The sequence below is a fragment of the Triticum aestivum genome, chromosome 5D (genome assembly GCF_018294505.1).
Source record: "Triticum aestivum cultivar Chinese Spring chromosome 5D, IWGSC CS RefSeq v2.1, whole genome shotgun sequence".
NCBI lineage: Eukaryota > Viridiplantae > Streptophyta > Magnoliopsida > Poales > Poaceae > Triticum > Triticum aestivum.
The window spans coordinates 354,781,925-354,806,701 of record NC_057808.1 but is presented as its reverse complement, the minus strand read 5'-3'; the positions used below and the strand labels follow the sequence as shown (position 1 = coordinate 354,806,701).

General features: G+C 50.6%; 4 protein-coding genes across 4 annotated transcripts; 2 read left to right on the top strand and 2 right to left on the bottom strand.

Moving 5' to 3' along the window:
* Window positions 1–82: 82 nt before the first annotated feature.
* Window positions 83–4,110, top strand: LOC123121720 (G-type lectin S-receptor-like serine/threonine-protein kinase At5g35370). The gene has a single exon (XM_044541742.1). It carries the CDS (start codon window positions 1,005–1,007, stop codon window positions 3,738–3,740), a length of 2,736 nt encoding a protein of 911 aa, XP_044397677.1. The 5' UTR covers window positions 83–1,004; the 3' UTR covers window positions 3,741–4,110.
* A 1,588-nt stretch (window positions 4,111–5,698) lies between these two features.
* LOC123124897 (mitochondrial phosphate carrier protein 3, mitochondrial) lies at window positions 5,699–7,767 on the bottom strand. Its single transcript, XM_044545445.1, has 6 exons — window positions 7,365–7,767; window positions 6,667–7,028; window positions 6,521–6,564; window positions 6,219–6,433; window positions 5,993–6,117; window positions 5,699–5,903 (listed from the first exon to the last, which is right to left on the bottom strand). The coding sequence occupies exons 1-6, from the start codon at window positions 7,599–7,601 to the stop codon at window positions 5,855–5,857; spliced, it is 1,032 nt and encodes a 343-aa protein (XP_044401380.1). The 5' UTR covers window positions 7,602–7,767; the 3' UTR covers window positions 5,699–5,854.
* Window positions 7,768–11,330: 3,563 nt separating this feature from the next.
* On the top strand, window positions 11,331–14,932 carry LOC123124896 (alpha carbonic anhydrase 7). Its single transcript, XM_044545444.1, has 7 exons — window positions 11,331–11,626; window positions 12,252–12,457; window positions 12,573–12,679; window positions 13,586–13,697; window positions 13,783–13,953; window positions 14,035–14,085; window positions 14,213–14,932. The coding sequence occupies exons 1-7, from the start codon at window positions 11,419–11,421 to the stop codon at window positions 14,294–14,296; spliced, it is 939 nt and encodes a 312-aa protein (XP_044401379.1). The 5' UTR covers window positions 11,331–11,418; the 3' UTR covers window positions 14,297–14,932.
* Window positions 14,933–22,616: 7,684 nt separating this feature from the next.
* LOC123124895 (F-box protein At1g10780) lies at window positions 22,617–24,437 on the bottom strand. Its single transcript, XM_044545443.1, has 3 exons — window positions 23,589–24,437; window positions 23,186–23,466; window positions 22,617–23,087 (listed from the first exon to the last, which is right to left on the bottom strand). The coding sequence occupies exons 1-3, from the start codon at window positions 24,367–24,369 to the stop codon at window positions 22,851–22,853; spliced, it is 1,299 nt and encodes a 432-aa protein (XP_044401378.1). The 5' UTR covers window positions 24,370–24,437; the 3' UTR covers window positions 22,617–22,850.
* Window positions 24,438–24,777: the final 340 nt, after the last annotated feature.

Here is a 24,777-nt window from a genome sequence, read left to right as displayed (position 1 = left end):
AGTCTAATATTTACAATACAGAACAATGTACTTTACTATTTCAGCACAATAGCAAAATCAAGGAAAAAGACAAGGTCATAATCCCAAATTGTTACTGTAATTGAACTAATTTGAGAGTGCAATACAATGAGTTACTAGTTACTGTAATTGTCCTATACTAGTCACTGCAATTGGACAAACCCTAATCCCCAACTGGATAAACAAGAAGATGAACAAACCCTAAAAATCCCCAATTGGATAAACCAGAGCAAGAGAAGGACAAGGGTACTTACAGCACGCCGCCAAGTCCATGCGTCAACTCATGGCTGCTGCTAGGGTTCGCCACCCACTGCTGCGCCAACCGCAACCGTTGCTCCATGCTGAGTAACATCGACTCCTCCTCGTCGTCGGTCGAGTACGCGGAGCTGGAGTCGTCGCCGCCATCGCCGTCGACGCCAGCCGTTCCGCTAGGAGGCCAGAACGGCATCTCACCGCCGCCGTGGACGCCCTCGCCGCCGCCTGCCGGAGTCGCCGACGCCATAGACTAGGGTTCGAGCGAGTGAGGAGAGGAGGTGCGGCGGGGGCGAGCTGGTGCGACCGGACCGGGTTCGAACCGGCTCGTCCTAGTCAGCGCGCGGGCACGCGCCGATTGGCCAGCGTGGCACCTGACGGGTGGGCCCGAGCTGTCGGATCAAGCGTCAATACGTATAAATACGCGTTTTAGCCTTATTTGAAAAAACCTGGAGCAATCATGGTATTGACATGCAAAGATTAGCAATCGTGGTACCAATCTGCATGTGATGCTTGAACTGTGGTACTTCTGTGCATTAACTCTCTTCTCAATCTAGCAGCAAACAAAACAAAACGCCGCGCCGCAACCGAACCCGGATTCCCGCGCCGCACCGAAAACAGACGCCGGCCGGCTTCACTTCTTCCTGCCCACACCGCCTCCCGCTCCACCCAGGTCAACGCCCCCGATCGCGTGCTCGCTCCCCCTCCTCCCGTGCCGCGCGTCCCCACCCGCCATGGCCGCGGATGCCGCCGCTCCCTCCCGCACTCTCCCCGCGTGCCTGCTCCTCCTCCTCCCCCTCCTCCTCTCACCGCGCGCGGCGGACGCGGGCCCCCTAGCGGCGGGGCTCGTGTACCCAGACTTCACCGCCTCTAACTACGAGTACATCGACACGCGCGGCGCGTTCCTCGAGTCCAACAACGGCGCGTTCAGGGCGGCCGTGCACAACCCGGGCAAGCAGCTGGCCAGCTTCTACCTCGCCGTGCTGCACGCGCCGACCGGCACGCCGGTCTGGTCCGCCAACCGCGACGCGCCGACGGGGTCGTCCGGCCGCGTCCAGCTCTCCGCGCGCGGGCTCTCCGTGACGGACGCGGATGGCGCGACGGTGCTCTGGTCGACGACGCCGCGGGCGCCCATCGCGGCGCTCTGCCTGCGGGACGACGGGAACCTGCAGCTGCTGGACGCGCGGAACGCGACGCTGTGGCAGTCGTTCGACGACGCCACCGACGCGCTGCTCCCGGGGCAGCAGCTGCGCCCCGGCGCGTACCTGACGTCGGGGAGGAGCCCCAGTGATTTTGCCCGGGGGGACTACCGGCTCGCCGTGTCCGCGTCGGACGTGGCGTTGACGTGGCAGGGGTCCACGTACTGGCGGCTGTCGAACGACCTCCGCTCCTTCAAGGACCGCAACGCCGCCGCGGCGTCGATGTCGTTCAACTCGTCGGGGCTGTTCGTGGTCGCCGCCGACGGCGGGCTGGTGTTCCGGGTGGACCTCGCGCCGGCTGATTTCCGCGTGCTTAAGCTGGGGCACGACGGGCGGCTGCGCGTCACGAGCTACGCGCTGGTGAACTCCTCCGCGCCCCTCGGCGGCGACTTCGTGGCGCCGGCAACCGACTGCGAGCTCCCGCTGCAGTGTCCGTCCCTCGGGCTCTGCGCTGCGGCGGGCAACAGCTCGACCTGCACGTGCCCTCCGCTCTTCGCCGCCTCCGTGAAGGTGTCCGGTGGGTGCACGCCGGGGGACGGCTCCGCGGTCGCGTCGCCGGACTCGTGCCGGACCAACAGCAGCGCATCTTCCGTTTCTTACCTCGCCCTCAAGCCGAAGATCGCCTACTCCGCCACCAGGTACGACGCCCCAACGACGACAGGCGTCAACCGCACCGCGTGCCGCGCCCTCTGCACCGCGAACTGCACATGCCTCGGCTACTTCCACGACAACTCCTCCACGACTTGCTACTTGATCGGAGGAAGGCAGCTCGGTTCGCTCCATTGGAGCACTCGTGCTGCACCGGCGTTGGGATACATTAAGACCATCAATTCGGCGACCAGAGCTGGAAATAACAAAGGCGGCTCTTCGTTGGCGAGCCGCTCTTTGCCGATCATACTGCCATGTGTTGCAGCGTTTCTTCTCATCATCGTCGTCGCATGGTACTCGTTGTGGTGGAGGAGGAAGAGGAAGAGTGGGAAGAAAAGCAAGGGCAAGAACTCCGCGTCGAAGAATGTGAATTTGGGCCTCCAAAATCCGCGGTCGAGGGGCACGAGCTACGACGAGGATCCCGACGACGACGACATCGTCATACCGGGCATGCCGGCGCGGTTTAGCTACGAGGAGATCGGGTCGATGACCGCAGGCTTCGAAACAAAGGTGGGCTCCGGCGGGTTCGGCTCCGTGTACAAAGGGGAGCTTCCAGCCGGCGAGGGGCTCGTCGCGGTGAAGAGACTGGAGGCCGTTGGCATTCAGGCCAAGCGGGAGTTCTGCACGGAGATCGCCGTCATCGGCAACATCCGGCACGTCAACCTCGTCCGCCTCCGCGGGTTCTGCGCGGAGGGCTCGCGCCGGCTGCTCGTGTACGAGTACATGAACCGCAGTTCGCTTGACCGATCGCTGTTCGGCGCCATGGGAGCGCCGGTGCTGGAGTGGGGGGAGCGCATGGAGGTGGCGCTCGGTGCGGCGCGCGGGCTCGCGTACTTGCACACCGGGTGCGACCAGAAGATCGTGCACTGCGACGTCAAGCCGGAGAACATCTTGCTGGCGGACGGCGGGCAGGTGAAGGTCTCGGACTTTGGCCTCGCGAAGCTGATGTCGCCGGAGCACTCGGCGATCTTCACCACCATGCGCGGCACACGCGGATACCTCGCGCCAGAGTGGCTCAGCAACGCGCCGATCTCGGACCGCGCAGACGTGTACAGCTTCGGCATGGTGCTGCTCGAGCTGGTGCACGGGAGGAAGAACCGGGGCGAGCAGGAGCAGGCCAACAACACCGGCGCCGCGGTCGGCGACCGCTCGGCCTTTCCGTCCCCGTCCGGCCATAGCAGCACGATGACGTCGTCGACGATGAGCGGCGGCACCAGCGGTGGCGACGACGATTACTTCCCGATGGTGGCGCTGGAGCTCCACGAGCAAGGGAGATACCTGGACCTCGTCGACCGGCGGTTGGAGGGGCGGGTGAGCGATGCCGAAGTCGCGCGCGCCGTGCGCCTCGCGCTGTGCTGCCTGCACGAGGACCCCGCGCAGCGGCCCAGCATGGCCGCGGTGGTGAGGGTGCTGGAAGGCAGCGTGCCGCCGCCGGAGCCCCGGGGCGACGCGCTCGGCTTCCTGCGGCTCTACGGGAGGGGCTACGGCATGCCGGCCCCGGTCACGGGCATGGCTGCCACGTCGGGGTCAGCTGGCGGCGCGGCAACCCATGGATGGTCCACGTCGGCTACCGCCGGCTCGCAGCTGGACGTGTCATTGCAGGACACGTCGGCGCCAAGATAGCACCGTGACACGGCACGTCTCAGCTCCTATGGCGTGGCATCGACGCGAAGCTGCGTCATGGCGGCAACTTGTATCATTGCCATGTATTCCTTGGTCAAGGCGAGGATAACCAGCTATAATTAGGCAAGGGACACGGCAGGTAGTAGGTGGGTGTACTAGAAAATAGTAGAGTGGTCATCAACAGATGATAAACAAGTTGCATTTGGTTCGAATCAGGGTCAGCTGTGCAGTTCAAGTACTACTTGTATTGTCACACTAGTTACAAACAGACGGAAACAACAAAGCCAGTAACGTGAAGAGACAGAATTTTCAAAGCCAGTATAACAAGTTAACAACGGATAAAGGATCGGTTAAGAAACATGGCGAGGTAGGTCAGGGTCCATTGGTCTCTCACCACATTTTTGACGCTTTTGCATTCTCTAGGTTTGGCAGATGCACTCGCGAGCTAACGCTGGCTGTGACTTAATTAATTTGATTAGCAGCCCCACCAGGCAGTTTGTTTAAACATCTCGCACTAAACGCAATAATGTAGCACTAGCACTTCGAGTCAACGAGGATGTCCTGAATATCGCGTCGTCTACGTGTAAGTGTAAGTTGTCAACGAGGTTGTCCTGAATATTACGAGGAGCAAAGCTGGCTGCGAGACTCAAATCTCAGTACGTGCAAGTTGTAATGCGCTTTCTTTTGAAACCATAGTCAAAACTTTACTCATTGGAAATAACAGTCACGTCGTTTATGAGAAGGGGTATAATTTCATTCGAAGGCTCCTCAAACCAATCGTCTAAAAAGAAAATCTAGCCAACCAAGCCAGCTCATGGGCAATCTTATTCGCCTCTCTATTACATGCTCGAACCTAGCAATAGGAAAAATCATAAGCCAAATAAAAACAGTTGTAAAAAACAATTGTCAAGAACTGCCGACCGCGCTCCCGTAGACCGTCCTCCCTCCTTCATGGTGTAGATGATGCCTCACGCGTTGTTGCCGGAACTTTGTTAAAGAATGCATAAAGAGTTGCTCATAATAACTAAATATAATGAAAATAATATATAGTTTGAAAATCAATACAAAATGAAGTGTCTAAATATAGCCAAAAAACCCTCTGAATTACAGTTAAAAACATCATTTCAGGAAAAAAATATGAAGGATGACTAACGTGCATATATGATATGGCAGCGTAATATGCATAGACAACTAATGCAAAAATAATTGTAATTTATAAGCGTAATATATTATAAGTACGTGTAAGATATTAGTGCGACAGCTTTTGCGTGATTGCCTCACATCGGGGATGGACGTGATAAAGAAGAATGGGCTAGTGATGGATTGTGTCCTCTTTGTGGTGTCCCAGAGACTGGGACCCACATCTCCTTCACCCGCTCCACTGCTTGGTTTCTGTGGTGCTTTGTCTGTGAGGCTCTAGGACCTGATTGGGAGGCCCTGGATCCGGCAGGGTTTTTTGAAACTCAGACCAATTGGACCAGAAGGAAGAGACGCCTCTTCGGGTTAGTGTTCGGGGTGATGACCTAAACCCTGTGGACAATGTGTAACAAGATGGGTGGGTCTTTTTACGACGGGCCTACAACTCTACATTCGAATTCTTGGCCTTTTTGTAGCTCTGGCGGCCGCTCACTAGGCAGTGAGATCGGGACTGGATTGATAGTATGATAGACGCGATGACGGTGGCAGCAAGTCGCCTTGCCTCACCGTGGCCTTGCCTCTGATCTATCGGCCGCTTGGTGGCATTTTTTCTTCTTTTTATTCTTAGGGCAATGTTTGTATTGTTGCCTCCTTATTTTGTAATGACTTATCTTGAATTTGTAGTACAGATATAACGGGTGATTTATCTATAAAGCGAGGCGAAAGACTGTTTTGAGGAGGTACAAACTTTTAATGGTTCCGTCAAGTGTGACTGTGAACCATTCTTGTCGCTAAGTAACTATTGTTTGGGTGAGAAGAACTTTAATAACCAACCTAATGATAAATTTCATCAATCGGTAAATGGTGGCACAGTGCTGAGGAAAACTGTTACAATCATCAATCTATTACAGATCATGCGATGTCAACAATAAAAACATATTTTTTTTCTCTTGGAATTTCGGAAAGGCTTTCACTGCTTAGGCTTCTTCCCTTGGGGCAGCAGCAGGAGCCCCACCGGTTGTTGGCCTGCAAAATCACCCATTGTTTCAGCATTCTCCCAAAGAGATACGGCCAATGAAAATCACAGACCAGAAAGACGTAGGTAAAATACTCACAGTCCAGCCATGACTTTGAAGGAATCATAGATCACCCACTGGGTGCCGGTCAGTGTGCCGATCATGACGATGCGGAGCGGAAGGCCCCGCGTGAAGAGTCCCCAGAGGCCGAGGTTCTTGACAGCCTGAAGAAATCAGCAGAACAACAGTAGTAAGTACACGCATTTTCGCAAAAGAGCAAACGGACTTCAGTTGTGCTCGGCAGATGCTGCAGGGCTCTACGTACGTCTCCGACGGTGGCGCCCTTGGCATTGTTGAGGAAGGAGACCAGGTTGTCGGCGGGGTGCGAGATGGCGGCGCAGAAGACTCCGGCGATGTAGCCGCTCCCGAAGCTCACCCCGAGCTGCAGAGGCTTGCTGCACTGCTCCTTGGGGGTGGGGATGAGGTGCCTGTACGCCATCTCCACGATGTTCTCGTAGGTTGCGAACTTCATCATGGTGTCTGCAACCAAGGTTCAGAAAATTCAGTCAACCTACATATTTTTTACAGTTCAAACAATTTGAACAGAAGAAAGCTTATAGTACTTACAAGGAATCTGTCGCCCCCAAAGAGGAACCATTCCTCTGAACAGCCTGCAGTTCAGAAGCAGAACACGAGTTTAGTTAACACCCCTGTTCGATCAATGGAAATCATATGCATTACGATGGAAGATAAGCTGAGTTGAGCTGACATACCCTGCATAGCCTTCGGCCCTGACGATCTTGGGGAATCCGTCGCGCAGGCCCCTGGCGTAGCCGGGCTGCGTCTGCACCCGCACCTTGACGGCCTCCATGGGGCAGAGCGCGACGTCGGCGACGACCTCGGCGGTGGCCGAGCCGGCGAGGTAGATGAGGGTCTTGTACTTGGCGGCGTACTCCGGGCCGGCCATGTCGGTGTACTCCTTCTTGAACACCTCGTACAGGCCGTACTTGAACGCGCCCTGCGCGCTGTACCCCAGGAACGTGGGCGCCCAGCCCCGGAAGAAGCCTCGGACGCCCTGCTCCTTGAGCACGATGCTGAACGACGAGGAGATGCTCTTGTACTTGGCCGGGTCGATCTGCGGTCATGTTTCCGCTGCTGTATTAGTATCAGGAATCGAAATAATGGCCGCTGCACAGAAATTTGGTCAGGCCTAGTCTGAACTGTCTGCTCGGCTAATTGATTTCATTTTCCTCTTGGTAGTTTGCACTCCCGTCAAATTTCATTCCAGCCACGTCACGGATGATGCGCTCAGTCCTCACAATCAGGCTCAGGTCCCAGCTTTCGTGGCAGCCGACTTCGACCGCGACGCCCCAATAATTTAGATCCAGCGGAAGAAAAGTCCTCCCGCGATCGACCCAAGAAGCAAATTACGGGGAGATTCTCAAACAGAACAGTGCGTTTTTTTGCGTACCTGGATGTTGCACTTGATGACATCGAGCGGCGTCACGGCGGCGTGCGTGAGCCCGCACGCGGCGGCGCCGCCGAAGCCGCAGGCCGCGTAGTACGCCGGCGAGAACATGTCGATCTTCCCGAACGGCGGCTCGCTCGGCGCCCTGGCGACGACGGGCGCGCCCCTCCCGTCCGGCATGGCGGCGCCGCTGGACGCCGCGTAGAGGAAGCTCGGGAGCAGCGACTGCCGCGACGCCATCGAACGATTCCCCGCCGGCGGGTGGAAGTGTCACGATCAGCCTGCTTGCTTTTTCGCTGGCAAGTTGCTTCTAGCCCTCCGTGGTTTCCCGGCCGCTTGGAGCGAGGATGCAGCTGGGCTGGCCGTGGTCGGCCGCCGTTTTATACGGAGAAGCGCGCGCGCGAGTGGGTTGCCCGTCGTGCTCATGCATCTTTTGACCGTTCGGCGGCTTGGGAAGCAAGGTGGTGGAACCGGAACGGGAGAGGCGTGTGGTACTGCGTGCTTCGTCGTTGGGTTCTTTCGTCGAAGGGAGATCCATGCCAGATGCCATCCGCTGCAGGCTAGACATTGGTCGGTGTTTAATTTGACTCGCCGAGATGCCAAATCAAAGCTCTCTAGAGCTGTAGAATGGTACACCAGCGTGCGTGCTTTGACCATGCAGCTTCTTTCGTTTCGTTGTAAACTTTTCTCTGATGCCTGCACGCTGCAGAGCAATACTACACCTACGTTAAAAAAAATTGAAACAAGCTACACCTACGTAATTAACGTAATGGATTTGGCGGCAGTTTTTAATTGGACGGAATCAAGGAAGGGGGCCCACCTAGTTGAATTCAGGGGTTGAAAAGTTTAGTTAAGGGAAATAACGTAACAACCACGTAGATGTAGCATTTTTTGCATGCTGCAGGGAAGGTTCGGGTTTAAGACGCTGTCGCGAACTAACCTGTGGTTGGATGATTAGAAGGACAGTGGTATATCTAGCTCATCAGGGTTCAAGTCCTGGTGCTCGCATTATTTCTGGATTTATTTTAGGATTTCCGACGATGCGCTTTCAGTGGGAGGAGACTTTCCCGTCGACGATGAGGCGCCTACGGTAACTCCGTAAATTTCAAGATGACATGCCGGCTCGGTCTCTCGGAGGTGCTCATAGGGGTAGGGTGTGCGTGTGTGTTCATCGAGGTGAGTGTATGCGCGCATGTATGAGCGCTTGCGTCTGTATTGATGTTTAAAAAAAAAGGTTTAAGACGCTGCCATCGACTCATCCAACACCTTTTTTTTTGTGTTCCCATCACGTGAAATGTATGCCGTCTGCCGTCATTTTGCGCCAAAAGTTATAGAAAATTCTATGGTATGAAGAAGTGTGACAGAGAATAGAATGTAGCTTTGTTGGTCAGCTGTGCGGGAGCACACACTGTCCACCTTGGTGAGTCTTGCAATAATCCTACATCTATGAAGGGTTACGAAGGGAGTTGCGTAACCTTCCTCTATAATCTCTCCACCCCCTGATTTCAAGTGGGTGGGGCCCCTTTCCTTGATTTAGCCGACCAAAAACTTCCACCTAAGCTCTTACGTAATTAACGTAGAATAAATTTCATAGGTGTAGCATTACTCCGAGTCTTGACTCCCCATGGTGCTCAGGTTGTTTCTTGTACTAGCATAATATCCATGTGTTGCTATGAAACCATAAAATATGAAGAGTTAGGTTACAGCCCGTGCATTGAAGAATCTTAAGAGATCGTAGTAGGTCATTTGCAAGACACAACATCGGATGTTTAAACATATGAGAATATGTATTAGAAAGTTGATTGCACAAGGTCATGAATCGGTTAGGAGGACAAGGTCTATCGTCACTTCGGATTTACAAATCCTTCACTCTCTTTGTTCTATGATATAGAAACGAAGGAACTTGGTTGTGGAGAGAAACTAAAAATAAAAGCATGTATTTGGGTTGGATCCACGTTTCATGTTTTGTTACTTGTGTCTTCTATAAATGTTGGTCTCATATGAAAAATATGAAAGTAGTAATGTACTTGTTTATTTATGTCAGGTCCCACATATGAGTAAAAATATATTTGTTTACATATGTCTCTTAGGTTGCTAATCTCATATGTGGGTAGGAGTGCATTTGTTTATTTCTGAAGATTGTTGGTCTCACTTGCGCACTCACCACCAACTCCAATTTTCATACTATATATACAATATACGATACGAAGATTTAAAAATTCCACGAGGAGCTGGTTGGTATCTTTTCTTTATAGAAGTGTACCCAAGGATAAATGTTAATAGCAATAATAAAGTGGACCACGTATTTCCCGCTATGGCCCTGACTGTGACGCAGCCCTGGGCGGGCTCGGCTAGATCTGGCCCTCCGACAATTGCTAAAGGCGAGGTAGGAGGTGGCTCCTATGTAGTGTTGCGTAGTTGTCGCACTAAAGGTGCACGGGTCTGAGGGTTTACACGTCAGCGGCGATGTAGTGGCTGAAGTGCTCATCAGGGGCGGGCCCACATTGGACTGAGTGGGGCCTAGGCCCCCACTCGCTTGGGCTCTCACTTAATTTTTGGGTTGGGTATGGCCCTTATGCTCGTATTCAGTTGCAATTTGAGGCTAGTGGCTCTTCCCTTAAGTCGGTTGTGTGGGATGTCAGGGTGGTGGGTGGTGATGCTCCGGGCAAAGGTCTTGTTTGGCTCCTGTCGGCTGGTTGTGGTTCTTCGATCTTCAACATTGACTCGTGTTACAAATGCTAAGTAGGGTCGGATGGCGGCAATGTTTCCAATGTCTGTTCCTCCTTTGGAGTGCCATCTTGAAGATCTTTAATCCATTTCGTGCTTTTCCTAGAGTTGCACGACATCCAGGTTGGTGGGTGCCCAACGGCCGGTGCAGAATGTCCGTCGTTGTGGTTGTTGTGGCAATGTTGTCGGACTCGAGTGGTATTTGGGTCGTGTCGAGATTTTGGTACTTGACTTCTCGACGTGTTTGTCGGGTGTTCGTGATTGTTTTATTGCAATGGAGCCAAAGCTGTTGTGGGGTCCTGATGGTGAAGATGACAAGTGATAGATGGTCTAGCCTCTGTCATGCGAGACTTTTGCATAGCATGGATCACAGTTGGAGTTGCATAGTCGTGAACGCGGGTGGTAGTTGTTTGGCATAAACTAACGTGCATTTTAAACCGTTGTTGCAGAGATTGCTACTTTGGTGGTTGGTTCTGATGACGATGAAACTTTTACTAGAACAATTTTGCTAAATCTCAGTCGACCGAGACTTCGTTATATCTCAATCAATGCTATATTTCTTTGATCTTGCGTGGAGATTCGTACAATTTTTTTTCAATTTTTCCTTTTTCTTCTTATATAATATGTCACTTGACTGATACTTGGTTAAGTCTCAGTCATACTTGGTTAAGTCTCAGTCGAGACCTAGCTAGCCTGGAAACCTCACAACTAGTCTTGTTTTTTTTTGACAATAGCACAACTAGTCTTGTTGATGGTGTGCGTGGAGTGTGTGTTGATAGGCAGGTTGACCGTGTCTATACTCTATAGTAATGATGATTTGGGTTGATTGTAATGATTTTCGTATTTTTTTTCTTTAATTAATTAGATAAAAAATCTTAGTTTTCAGCCCTTTAAAACTTCTTTGGGAATTTTGTTGACCTTGTCAAAAAAAAAAAAACAGTATGAGGAGTGTGCATGGCGTGGTTCGACCGCGCATGCAGGCGGTCATCTTTCATGTGGTAGACTCGCCACAACATATCATCGGCACCTACATCACACTACATTCTACGTACGCCCCAATGACATCATTTCACCCCTCAAAAAAACAATGACATCATTTCATACTTAGCGGTTGTCTGCTGGATGTTTACATCGTCTGATGTGCATACAGGTCGCAGGAACATCATGCTAAAGCCTAAAGATACGTGAGGTCCGCTAGTTACCCGCGTCCTACTTTGAAGGCCTCCCTCTCGCGCGGGCTCAGCTGTTGCTGCTTTCTCTAATTCTCTCTCGATCATATTCCGATGGATGGGTTCAAGCTCGCGGTCGATTGTCTGCCATTGACCGAACAATGGAGACGGCTCGCCGGAGACGTGCTGGAGCCGCCGGCCCTGCCTTCGCTTCGGCCATCCTTGTGATCTTCGCCTTCTCATGTGTGGAATCTAAACCGGCGCGGGCGCGAACGCCAGAGCATGCGCCTGGACCGGCGTCGGCACCTGCCCATGCGCCTGGGTCGGCGCCGGAGCCTGCCCATGGGCCTCATCCGGCGGTAGCCTCTCGTAAGTGCATGCACCGGTAAAGTTTAAAATTGACCAATCAACGGAGACGGCTCGCCGGAGACACGTTCCAGCCGCGGTCCTGCTTTCACTTGGACCATCCTCGTGATCTTTGCTTTTCTTGTGCGGAATCAACAATGGTGCCAGCGCCTGGACCGACCCACTGTAGCTTCTAGTATTAAGTGCATGCCAACATGCTTATGGATGTGTGTATTGGTGTTGATTGTGTGCATAACTATGCAGAGGCCGCATGTGTGTTCATTGTGTTTGTATCCTTTCGTGTTTGATTTTGAGTAAATAAAATCCATCTAAGTGCATGCATTGCAAACTACTCCCTTCGTTCCTAAATAAATGTTTTAGCAGTTCATGAGCGGAGGTCGTGGTAGTGTAACATGTGCACACGGGTTACTGTCTCGGTTACTGTTCCCAATATGAAATTCTACGTGTTCTTCCGGTCTCTTAATTGTTCGTGCAAAAATCAATGTTAGATCTGATGTTTTTTCCAAAGCCCATTTTAAATTTTAAGCATGTTGTCGTTTGTTTTACTCACTTGCCATTTGCCTGTGACTTCTTCTCTGGTAGAGTGGTTCGAAATCAGTAATGGTCATGTTTAATTCGGTTGGCACAGATGCTCTGTTCAACTACAAGGACAAAGACCCAACTGGTCCCGACAAATGGGCCAAGCTGAATAAGGGCTGGGCTGCCTGTGGCGACGGCAAGAAGCAGTCCCCGATCGACATCTGCAAAGTGGAGATCAACAAGGACATGGGCCCTCTAGACCAGGCCTACAAGTCAAGCGCATGCACACTGGAAAACCGCGGGCACGACTTCATCGTAATTCCTTCTCCAAGAACCATACATTTCTTACCAGCATACATATGCTTGTTGTCGGAGATAGATTTTTACTTGTGTAATGAAAAAAATGAATGATGTGGTCGTCGTCTTGTAGCTGCAATGGAAAGGTGGGAATGGCAAGTTGACGATCGAGAAGAAGGATTACGTGCTCCAGCAGGTACACTGGCACGTACCCTCGGAGCACACCGTCAATGGCACCAGGTGAGCATCCATGCCACAACGAGCACACCATCGATCGTTTGTCTCAGAGCATCTACACGTGGACCTCTCATTTCCCCCTACACGTTCGAAGCGTCGGTCCAGTTAATGCCCGTTCAAAAAAAAGTGATCCAACCGAACTTTTTACTTACTCCCTAAACGTCCGGACTGACCGGCGTACCTCAAATGCATCTCAAATATGGGGCAATATGAGGCTGCCCAGTCACATCCGAACTAAACCCGGGCAGTGTTCCACGTCAGCTGCGAGCCCATCTGCAGGCGCCTCGCTGCGGGGAGGTAGGCTGCCGCCTGCCGGGACTCGTCCGCATCAGGGAGGGAGGCCACCGGAGCTCGCCCGCGCCGCGTCGGAGCTTGCACCGCGCTAGAGACGGAGCTCGCGCACACCGGGGATGGAGCTCTCGCGTGCCCAGGCCGGAGCTCGTGCGCGCCGGGGACAGAGCTCGTGCGCGCCGCGGCCGTGGGAGCTCTCGCACGCCAAGGCGGAGCTCGCACTCGCCGAGGGCGGAGCTCTCGCGCGCCTAGGCCGGAGTTCGTGCGCGCCCGGGAATGAGCTCGCGCGTGCCCAGGTTAGAGCACGACATGTCCGTTGTGCTAGCAACTGCCACTGCGGTCGCGTGCTCACCCAGCTATGCGTGCTGGCGTGCTTGAGCTGGCCGCCGTGCTAGCGTGCTGGCTAGCTAGCTGCTAGCCATCGCAGCCGCTGGCCACAGCCACTCGCTGGCGCAGCCGCTGGCCTCCTACGTGCTCTGTGAGCTCGCACGCAATGTGCTCGGCGGAATCAAAACGGACGCACCCGGTCACTGTCCGGACGTGTCTGCGGGCATTTGAAGGTTCAAATTAGTAATGTCCGGCTGTAGATGCTCTTACTAGCTAGCGGTGTCAGGACAGGTTCGACATGGAGTTGCACATGGTTCACGAGGACTCCAGCAAGGCGCGCGCCGTCATCTCCGTGCTCTACTCCACCAAAGAGGCCGGCGACCCCGACAAGACGCTGACTGATGTAAGTACGTGCCTCCTCATGCAAAAATTCCTGGTGTGAGCTTTAGTTTGCTGACATAATACTACATGTGTATATGTTCATGAAGCTGGCGCCGTATTTCAAGAGGCTCGCCGGCAAGTACAACGAGGACGAGGATGTGAAGGAGCCCGTTGATCCGTCCGTCTGGGTCGACAAGGCCTCGAGCTACTACAGATACGACGGCTCCCTCACCACTCCGCCTTGCACCGAAGGGGTTCTTTGGAACATCCTCAGCAAGGTACGTACGTGCACCAAATAATTACTCTGTGTCTTCTGTTTAGCATGAGAGTGTATTACCGGCCGTTGAATTATCTGCCAGGTGAAACACGTGTCAAAAAAGCATATCAAGATGATGGAGTCGGTGAGCGAGGTATGTTAATTTGATTGCGAAGCTAGCGAGCATGCGCGAGTGAACAGAAACCATGGTTCATCTGACTTCACTCTTGGAATGATCATTTGCATTGGTGAATCCATGATCATTTCCCTTTTTGACGCAGAAACCTCAGCCAAATGCCCGGCCGGCTCAGAAAATGAATGATCGAGTTGTTCGCTACTTCGAAGGCAAAGAAGCAAAAGATTGACCAGCAAAGGGTGCTAAGAAAGAGAAGAAAGCTTAAGTAGGGGTAATGCTCTCCAGGGCTGTGGAGCTGTGGCTCCATTTGCCCTCCGATTCAGCTCCGAGGTTTGAGCCGAGCTTAACTATAAGCACATACACCCTCTATAACTAAATATAAGGCGTGTTTGCAGTTCAAAAACGTCTTATATTTAGTTGCGGAGGTAGGGCGAAATACTCACAAAAGGAAGAATTTCAAAATATTTTCCTTTTACGGTAGAAATTCAGGATAACTGGTGCAAAGTAATACACCTACGAGCCAATGAGTCAGTTCTTTCATCTGCCGATATATATTTTTTGGCGGTCATATTTCCATTATAGTTAAAGCTGCAGCTGTGGACGGCGAAACAGCGGACCCAATGGTGGATATCATGGATTTTCTTCATCTCTTTGCTGCTATGTTGCAAAGGAGATGGGGGAATTGAGATGCAAAAGTTTGTTAACATGGGCCATATTGATACGGAGAGAAAAACTTTCAATATTGCACCTTGTATTCTTTTTGTGGAGGTGTAAACCAATTATTGCTAGTAGAATTTTTTTTCATGAGAATGTATCATCATTTATGTGAGCATTTCTCTGTTGGACTGAGTGAAGGGCTCACCTGGTCAGTAGGGGATGTTTTTATGAAGATTCGATATGTTGAACAAAGATATCCAAAATATAGTTGGAATCTAAGGGATTCAACATTCAATGTGTGACCCCCCCGCAAAAAAAAAGGTTCAACGTGACTGGTTTAATCCAGTTACGAAACTAAAAGTAAAATTTAAATTGACAACTTTTTGGCGGCACTCCAGTAGTTACCGCCAACCCCACTAAACGAGCAGTTAGCACAAAAAATAAACACAAAAAAGGATCATAACAAAGCTACTTTGTTTCCTAAACTGGAGTATAATTGGAACCCAAAGATTGAACATTCGACATTTGACTAGTTTAATTTAGTTACCTAATTCAAGACCGAAACTGAATTCACATCTTTTTGGTGGTATCTGGGCGGTTACCTCCAATAATTGACAAATAAAATACAAAACCAAACAGACAGACATTCTGTTTCCTAAAGTGGACTATAGTTGGAATACATGAGATTCAACATTCAATATGTGACTACTTTAATTTGGCTACATAATTCAAGACCAAAACTAAATTCACATCTTTTTAACGGTATTCGAACGGTTACCGCAAATAATTGACAAGATATAACAAAAACAAGTATATAGCTATTTTGTTTCCTAAATTAGAGTACGGTTATAGTTTGGGGGATTAACATTCAATATGTGAATTTTAATCCATTTGTGGAATTTAAAATCAAAACTAAATCTACATATGTTTGGTGGTGACCACCAATTACCACCTACAATAGATAGTTTTATTTATTTATTTTGCAAAACCAAGTACAAAACTATTCATATTCTAAATTGGAGTGCAATTGTAATCCAGAAGATTTGATGTTTTAATAATGTTGCATAATTCAAAATCAAAACTGAATTAACATCTTTTTGGTGGTATCCAATTGATTACTACCAATAATTGACAGAAAAACAAAACCAAGCACACGGCTATTGTTACTTAATTGAAGTGATGCCTGGGTAGAATATGCTGAAATTTGAGATGGGCTCTAGGCCCATATAGCAATTTCTGAAAAATCTCTAAGGCCCCATGTGGGTTATATGGCACTAGGTGTAGTGGGAAGTTTAGTCCCACCCCGGAAGTGAAAGAGGAGTTGGACCTCCTTATAAGGGTTTCTCTTCTACATGCTATTGGAGCTTGAGAAAAGAAGAGGCCCTCGTGCACTCCTCCTCCGCCGCCCGCCTCGTCACGACGCGCCGCGCCGCGCCGCGGGTTGCGGGATTGAGCCGAGCTCACACCTACGCGCTTATTTTTTGCCAGTCACTAACGGAGAGTTCTCTCACAGCTGGGCCACGATCTGAGACGTCGGATCGTGGGCTGTCACGGACTCGGACATGGGTCGAGCCTGCATCTCTGACAGCTGGGCCACGATCTGAGACGTCGGATCGTGGGCTGTCACGTACTCGGACGTGGGTCGAGCCCACGCGGCTGCGCCTTTATAAGTGTGTGGTGTCTCCTAACCCTAGCCGCCACGAACAGATCACATCTGCTCCACGCGCATGCCCACCGTCGTTCCCTTGCTGCTGCTGCCGCCGGTGACTCCATCCCGTCCGCCGCGTACACGGTTGACGGGAGAGCAGGTCTCCGAAACCACGCCCTTCTGGTTCCTGTACGGGGTGAGGGGCGAATAGGTTTTTGGGCAACGATTACGCGACTGCTCACTTCTGATCGTCTACTTCCTCTACGTCTGCGTCGCCTTCATCATCACATGTCCACCGACGCCGAACGTGCCGCCGCCGAGAAAGCTGAAGCTGACAAGAAGGCTGCCGAGGACGCCCTTGCTGCCACCAAAGCCGCGGCCTCTGCATGGCCTACTGGAGGGTATAACTCGTTTATCCCGCTCCTACTGTTTTCTGTTTTAACCATGCTAGCGTTATATGTAGATCTTTCTGCAATTAGCGTAGTATGTGCTAGTTTGACTGAATATCAGTATGCGTTTATATGTGTCAATGCCATGTTAGTGATTTACTCGTGGATTAATTTAATCGAGAAATTGCCTATTTACTCAACAATCTAAAAACCTATTATGTGTAGGAATTTTTCGGCAAGTGGCTTTGCCGCTGCACTGAAACCGGATAAGTTTACCGGTACATACTTTAAGCGTCGACAGACTAAGACCACGTGATGGCTCACGGCTAAGAACGTGTTCTGGGTCACCGGTGTCTCCACGGGAACAATTGCTCCTGAACAGGAGAAGGCGTTCAAGGAGGCTACTGTTGTGTTTCTCGGAGCAGTTCTTAGCGTGATCGGAGATAAACTGGTCGACGCATATTTACATGTGCATGTCGCCAAGGACTTGTGGGAGGCGCTCAAATCTAAGTTCGGGGCAGCCGATGCCGGAAGCGAGATGTATATTATAGAGCAGTTCCACGATTACAAGATGGTTGAAAACCGTCCTGTATTGGAGCAGGCTCATGAGATAATATGCATTGTTAAGGAGCTTGAACTTCTTAAGTGCGAGTTACCGGGCAAGTTTGTCGCGGGCTGCATAATCGCTAAGCTCCCTAATTCCTGGAGGAACTTTGCCACCACTATGAAACATCAGAGGCGTGAATTCTCTATGGAGGATGTCATTGGCCATCTGAGTGTTGAGCAGAATTCAAGGGCAAAGGACTTGCACGGAAAAGGGGCCGAAGGGACTTCTGTCGCCAACATGGTGAACCAGAAGAACTTCAACTCCAACAAGCCCAAGGGAAGGAACGGTGTCCAACACAATACCGACTTTAAGAAGAAAGGTAAGAAGACCTTCAAGAAGAACAAGAAGGACGAGGGCTGCTTTACTTGTGGTTCGGTTGAACATTGGGCCAACAAGTGCCCAAACAAGTACAAGAAGTCGGGATAGGACTCCAAGTCCGTCAACATGATTGTGGACAACAATGAGAATGGTGCACCTGGGTACGGTAATTTATTTACTGTTTTTCAGTGTTTCAGCCCATCGATTGGTGGGTGGACACACGTGCAGGTGTACATGTGTGTGCTGACATGTCATTGTTCACTTCTTACCAGGTCACAGGCCACGGGTCCGTATTGATGGGGAATGGCGCAAGTGCTTCTGTTCATGGTGTTGGCACGGTCGATCTGAAGTTTACTTCGGGAAGGATCGTGCAGCTGAAGAACATGCAGCATGTCCCCGCCATCAAGAAGAACCTCGTTAGTGGCTCCCTTCTATGTAGAGAAGGGTTTAAGTTGGTTTTCGAGTTTAATAAATTAGTTGTTACGAAATATGGACTCTTTGTTGGAAAAGGTTATGAGAGCGGAGGGATGTTCCACCTTTCCCTCGCAGATTTTTGTAATAAAGTCGTGAACCATGTTCATTCGAATGTTAATGAATCTGAAGTTTGGCATTCACGTCTTTGTCACATTAGTTTCGGTGTTATGACGCGGCTAGCCAAGTTGGATTTAATCCCGAGTTTTACTTTAGCCAAAGGTTCTAAGTGCCTTTCATGTGTGCAAGCTAAGCAACCTCGCAAGCCTCACAAGGCCGCGGAGGAGAGACACTTGGCACCATTAGAACTCATACATTCTGATCTTTGTGAGATGAATGGTGTGTTGACTAAAGGTGGAAAGAAATAATTCATGACATTGATAGATGATTCCACTAGATATTGCTATGTGTATCTGTTAAATACTAAAGATGAGGCTCTACACTACTTTAAAATCTATAAGGCAGAAGTTGAGAATCAACTTGAAAAGAAAATTAAACGAGTCCAGTCAGATCGTGGTGGAGAGTACTTCTCGAGTGAGTTTGATTCCTTCTGTGCGGAACACGACATTATTCATGAGAGGACGCCTCCCTATTCACCCCAGTCAACCCTTGGTAGGGGCAAGAGACAAAGGACTGCAAAGACCTTTGGTGATGATTTCTTCGTGTACCTCGTGGATGATACTCCCACTTCTATTTCAGAAGCGTATGCCTCTCCAGAAGCTGACTACTGGAAGGATGCGGTCCGTAACGAGATGGATTCCATCATGGCTAACGGGACATGGGAGATCACTGAACGTCCCTATGGTTGCAAACCATTAGGATGTAAGTGGGTGTTCAAGAAGAAGCTTAGGCCCGATGGTACGATTGAAAAGTACAAGGCTAGGCTTGTGGCCAAGGGCTATGACCAGAAAGAAGAGGAAGATTTCTTCGACACTTATTCACCTGTGGCTAGACTGACCACCATTCGAGTATTACTCTCGTTGGCAGCCTCGCATGGTCTTCTCGTCCACCAGATGGATGTTAAGACGGCTTTTCTGAACGGAGAGCTAAACGAGGAAATCTACATGCAACAGCCAGATGGCTTCGTGATAGATGGTCAGGAAAGAAAGGTGTGTAGGTTGCTGAAATCTTTATATGGCCTGAAGCAAGCACCTAAGCAATGGCATGATAAGTTTAATACAACTCTGACATCTGTTGGTTTCGTTGTTAATGAGGCTGACAAATGTGTATACTATCGCCATGATGGGGGCGAAGGAGTTATACTGTGCTTGTATGTTGATGACATACTGATATTCGGAACCAACCTCAAAGTCATTGAGGAGGTCAAGTCGTTTATGTCTCAGAACTTTGAGATGAAAGACCTTGGTGTGGTTGATGTTATCTTGAACATCAAGCTACTAAGAGATAATGAGGGTGGGATTACACTTCTGCAATCCCACTATGTTGAGAAGGTGTTGAGTCGTTTTGGATATTCGGATTGCACACCATCTCAAACACCATATGATCCTAGCGTGTTGATTCGAAAGTCCAAAGGCACGGCTATAGATCAGTTGAGATACTGTCAAATCATTGGTTCACTGATGTACCTAGCGAGCGCAACGAGGCCCGACATCGCGTTTGTTGTGAGCAAACTGAGCCGGTTTGTTTCCAAACCGGGTGATGTACATTGGCATGTTGTTGAACGAGTTATGCGCTATCTGAAAGGTACTATGAACTATGGACTTCACTATACCGGAGACCCGTCGGTACTTGAAGGGTATAGTGATGCAAATTGGATCTCTGATGCTGATGAGATGAAGGCCACAACTGGGTATATGTTTACTCTTGGAGGTGGCGCTGTTTCCTGGAAGTCTTGCAAGCAAACGATCTTAACGAGATCGACAATGGAAGCAGAATTAACGGCATTAGACACATCTGGTGTTGAAGCGAGATGGCTTCGAGATCTTTTGATGGACTTGCCATTGGTTGATAAACCGGTTCCGGCTATCCTTATGAACTGTGACAATCAGACTGTCATCACCAAGGTGAAGAGTTCAAAGGACAACATGAAGTCCACCAAACACATAAGAATGAGATTAAAAGCTGTCAGAAAATTAAGACACTCCGGAGTAATAGCGTTGGACTATGTCCATACGGCTAAGAATCTGGCAGATCCCTTTACGAAAGGGCTATCACGTGTTGTGATAGATAATGCATCGAGGGAGATGGGTATGAGACCCACATGAGTTGCCATGGTAGTAACCCAACCTATGTGATCGGAGATCCCGTGAATTAGGACCTGGGAAAACAAGCCAGTGGTGAACTGAGGAGAGTAACTATACTAACCCACTCCGTTGGAGATGCAATACTCTCGATACTGTATGGTAGGATGACTACTGTCTTAATGTGTTCTGAAGCTTATATAAGCAAGATGCTATCCTACAGAGCGATCTTTGGAGGAACACACCTATATGAGCCCGACTGCTGGTCACAGTCTATGAGATTGGGGTGATCTCTAGTAAGCTCATGAATAGGCCAGGAGTGTGACTTATATGCTCCACTCGAGGGGTCAGCCTTTGGCAGCCCAGTACTAGTGAGACATGTGGTGAAATTTCTTTACGCCAAACTGACAATTCAAGGCATAGTCCATTGTTCAATTGTGAAGGAGTGTAGTTACTTGCTCTAGGTGAAGCTCAACCTTAACAGGTCTTCACTGAAACACTGGTATATCGAAACAGTAATTGGAACAGAGGACACAATGGGCCCTCGAGATCTGGTGGGGGATTGCTGAAATTTGAGATGGGCTCTAGGCCCATATAGCAATTTCTGAAAAATCTCTAAGGGCCCATGTGGGTTATATGGCACTAGGTGTAGTGGGAAGTTTAGTCCCACCCCGGAAGTAGAAGAGGAGTTGGACCTCCTTATAAGGGTTTCTCTTCTACATGCTATTGGAGCTTGAGAAGAGAAGAGGCCCTCGCGCACTCCTCCTCCGCCGCCCGCCTTGCCACGCCTCGTCACGACGCGCCGCGGGTTGCGGGATTGAGCCGAGTTGAGCTCACACCTACGCGCTTATTTTTGCCAGTCACTAACGGAGAGTTCTCTCACAGCTGGGCCACGATCTGAGACGTCGGATCGTGGGCTGTCACGGACTCGGACGTGGGTCGAGCCCACGTCTCTCCACGCGGCTGCGCCTATATAAGTGTGCGGTGTCTCCTAACCCTAGCCGCCACGAACAGATCACATCTGCTCCACGCGCACGCCCACCGTCGTTCCCTTGCTGCTGCTGCCGCCGGTGACTCCATCCCGTCCGCCGCGTACACGGTCGACGGGAGAGCAGGTCTCTGAAACCACGCCCTTCTGGTTCCTGTACGGGGTGAGGGGCGAATAGGTTTTTGGGCAGCGATTACGCGACTGCTCACTTCCGATCGTCTACTTCCTCTATGTCCGCGTCGCCTTCATCATCACCATGTCCACCGACGCCGAACGTGCCGCCGCCGAGAAAGCTGAAGCTGACAAGAAGGTTGCCGAGGACGCCCCTGCTGCCACCAAAGCCGCGGCCTCTGCATGGCCTACTGGAGGGTATAACTCGTTTATCCCGCTCCTACTGTTTTCTGTTTTAGCCATGCTAGCGTTATATGTAGATCTTTCTGCAATTAGCGTAGTATGTGCTAGTTTGATTGAATATCAGTATGTGTTTATATGTGTCAATGCCATGTTAGTGATTTACTCGTGGATTAATTTAATCGAGAAATTGCCTATTTACTCAACAGAATATACTCCCCCGTCTCAAAATATTTGAAGTTCTAGGTTTGTCCCAAGTCAAGCAACTTTAAGTTTGACCAAGTCTATAGAAAAATATATCAACATCTACAATAATAACCACATATAGTACGAAAACATATTTACGATGAAACTATCAAGACTAATTTGATGTTATACATGTTAGAATATTTTTCTATATACTTGGTCGAACTTAAAATTGTTTGAGTTAGGAACAAACCTACAACTTCAAGTATTTTGTAACAAAGGGAGTACACATTACTCTTTTGGTATTTTCCGTTGAGATTTCCCTAGTGGTAAGCATATACTCATTGCAGACCACGGAGAAACTATTCTAACAGAAATGTACTAAATTCACAAGTATCTAATTCCAAAATAAACAGCCATGGAACGTAAAAAGTCATCTCAACGGATCTAAATCAGTAAATCAATAAATAGTGAAAAATAAAAAGAATCAAGTGAATACATGCATTGATGTTCATGTATAAGAGTTTCCATGCACAAAATTGTTCAATAAGGATAGAAATGTTTAAGGAGCTTCCAAGTACATGGGCCAAATCAAAATAGTCTTATCAGGAGGGTGTAACCATCACGCTATCAACCAGATGAACATGATGTAAACAACATAACTTTAGTAATTACTCACAAGTGCTAAAAGGCATCCTCCATCAACAATGTGTATAATTCAAAGCGGGGTATATGACGAGGAAAAATGAAGTCCTCAATTATTTAATCAAAATTGTTTCAACAAGTTCTAGTCACCAAACCATCGACTAGATGAACATCAATCAACTAAACAACACAACTCCAAAGTTATTCAAGAGGGCTAAACATGCATCCTCTGGTAATGACAACAACCAAAATCAGGGAATACGGTAAAAAAATTAAGTCCTCAATCAAATTGACTGAAGAATAAATCACACAGGGTCTCCTTTTATTCAATCCGCACTTTCCTGTAGTTGATGTACTTGAACTTACATATCTCCTCAAAGAAATCGTCAGCAGCATCATGGCAATTCTTCATCTGTGAGATCCGGATGACCATTGACTGGAGCTTGATACTGTACTTCACAAGCGATTCAAGAGTGCTCAGCTTCTGTTCAGCATTGAGAGGCGAGCGCACGGTGATCAAAAGCTCTTCCAAGCAAGGGATGCAGAATCTTGAATCCAACTGCATTGACAAATCACAGGAATTAACCATGGTCACAAGTCATGCTAATATTAGTATATGATGTTACAATAGAGCAATAAAGGCGGCGTGCCACTCACGTTTTTCAGGCTGTTTTTCTGGCACAGAGCAGCAAACATCGCACCATGGATCTCAAACTTGGCGAGCTTGGGGTGGCCGTTGAAGAAATCGACCAAATCGATCTCTGGGAACGGCTGGAGCACATCAAAATCGCCACAGAATTCAATCTTCATCACAAGGTGCTTCACCTCGCTCGCACACTGCAACACCGAGCTGACGGCGGCCCAGCTCCACTGGACACCGCGCAGCGAGAGATATTCCAGATCTGGGAGCCTCCCGGTGTCCACCTTATACACCCTCCCTGCGTCATTTTCATCACAATTCACGACACAAATTATTGCATCCGACAACACAATCTTGCAAAGTTATGACGATGCGGCACATGATTCGAAATCGAAATCGATTTGGAGGTATGCTGCGCACCTGTGCTCTTGGCGATCGATAGGCGGCGGAGGTTGTGGCCGCCCCGCAGACTGATCCAGGTGAAGCCCTGGGCCTCGAGTGACTCGAGGCGGGGCGCGGAGAGCAAGAGCGAGCAGTTGCCGCCGCCGAGGAAGTCGAGGCGGCACCGCTGGAGCATAGAGAGCTGGATGGATACATCGCCAGAGCAGTCGCAGCCAAGCAGCGACAGGTCTGTGAGGTTGGGGCACGCGGCGACGGTCTCCGTGATCGCCGTATCCCGCAGCGGCGCGCCCACGATCTCCAGCACGCGGAGGTGCTGCAGCCGGCCCCACGCCGGCGCGTTGGTCATCAGCACCCCCCAGAGCCTCAGCTCCTCCAAGCCCGTCGCCAGGGCGACGCAATCCAGGTGACCGCCGCCCGCCGCCTCCTTGTCGGCGGCCGCGTCCATCCGCAGCTCGAGCACCCGGAGCGAGGCGCTCCGCATGGCGAGCCAGGCGGGGAGGCGGGCCATGGAGAAGGGGCAGTAGATGACCAGCTCCCTGAGCCGCGAGACGGCGGCCACCATCCGGCCGATGGCCTCGTCCGCGGCGCCCCCGCCCACGGCGGCGGCGTCGAAAGCGTTCCGCGGGAAGAAGAGCGCCGGGAGGTAGGGGACGCAGTCGCGCCAGCGGCGGCAGACGCAGGCGCACGCCGCCACGTCGCGGACGTTGCTGAGCATCGACAGGATGTGCTGCACGACGCCGTCCGGGACGGCGTTCATGTCGCCGCCGCCGACGCCCCAGTCGTCGCACTCCATCGCCATGGACGGCGGCGGATCGGACAGACGGTCAGATCAGCAGGCGAGTGGGGGGGGGGGGGGGGGGGGGGCGGGTCTGCTTGTGGGGAATGAGGGGGGTTTGAAATTTAAACCGGGTGGAAAGTGGGAGGCTGCGTCGGGAGCCCGCCCGTTGTGAGGCGAAAAATTTCAAGTTTGGTGCTCGGATTTGGTAGGTTTCGCGAGTTTGAAATGGGGCAAGGGTTTCCTTCGCAGTTTCTGGGGTAGCGGCGCGGCTCGGCGGCGGCGGCGTGCAGAAATTTTAGGTCATTCTTGAGGCTGGGCCATGGGCCTGAACCGGCTGCATTCTTCTGTGGAAAACTAGCTACCGAATGCCTAATGCTCGGAAGAAAAAAAAACTACCGAATGCCTTCTCTTTTTCTCTCTGATGATGAT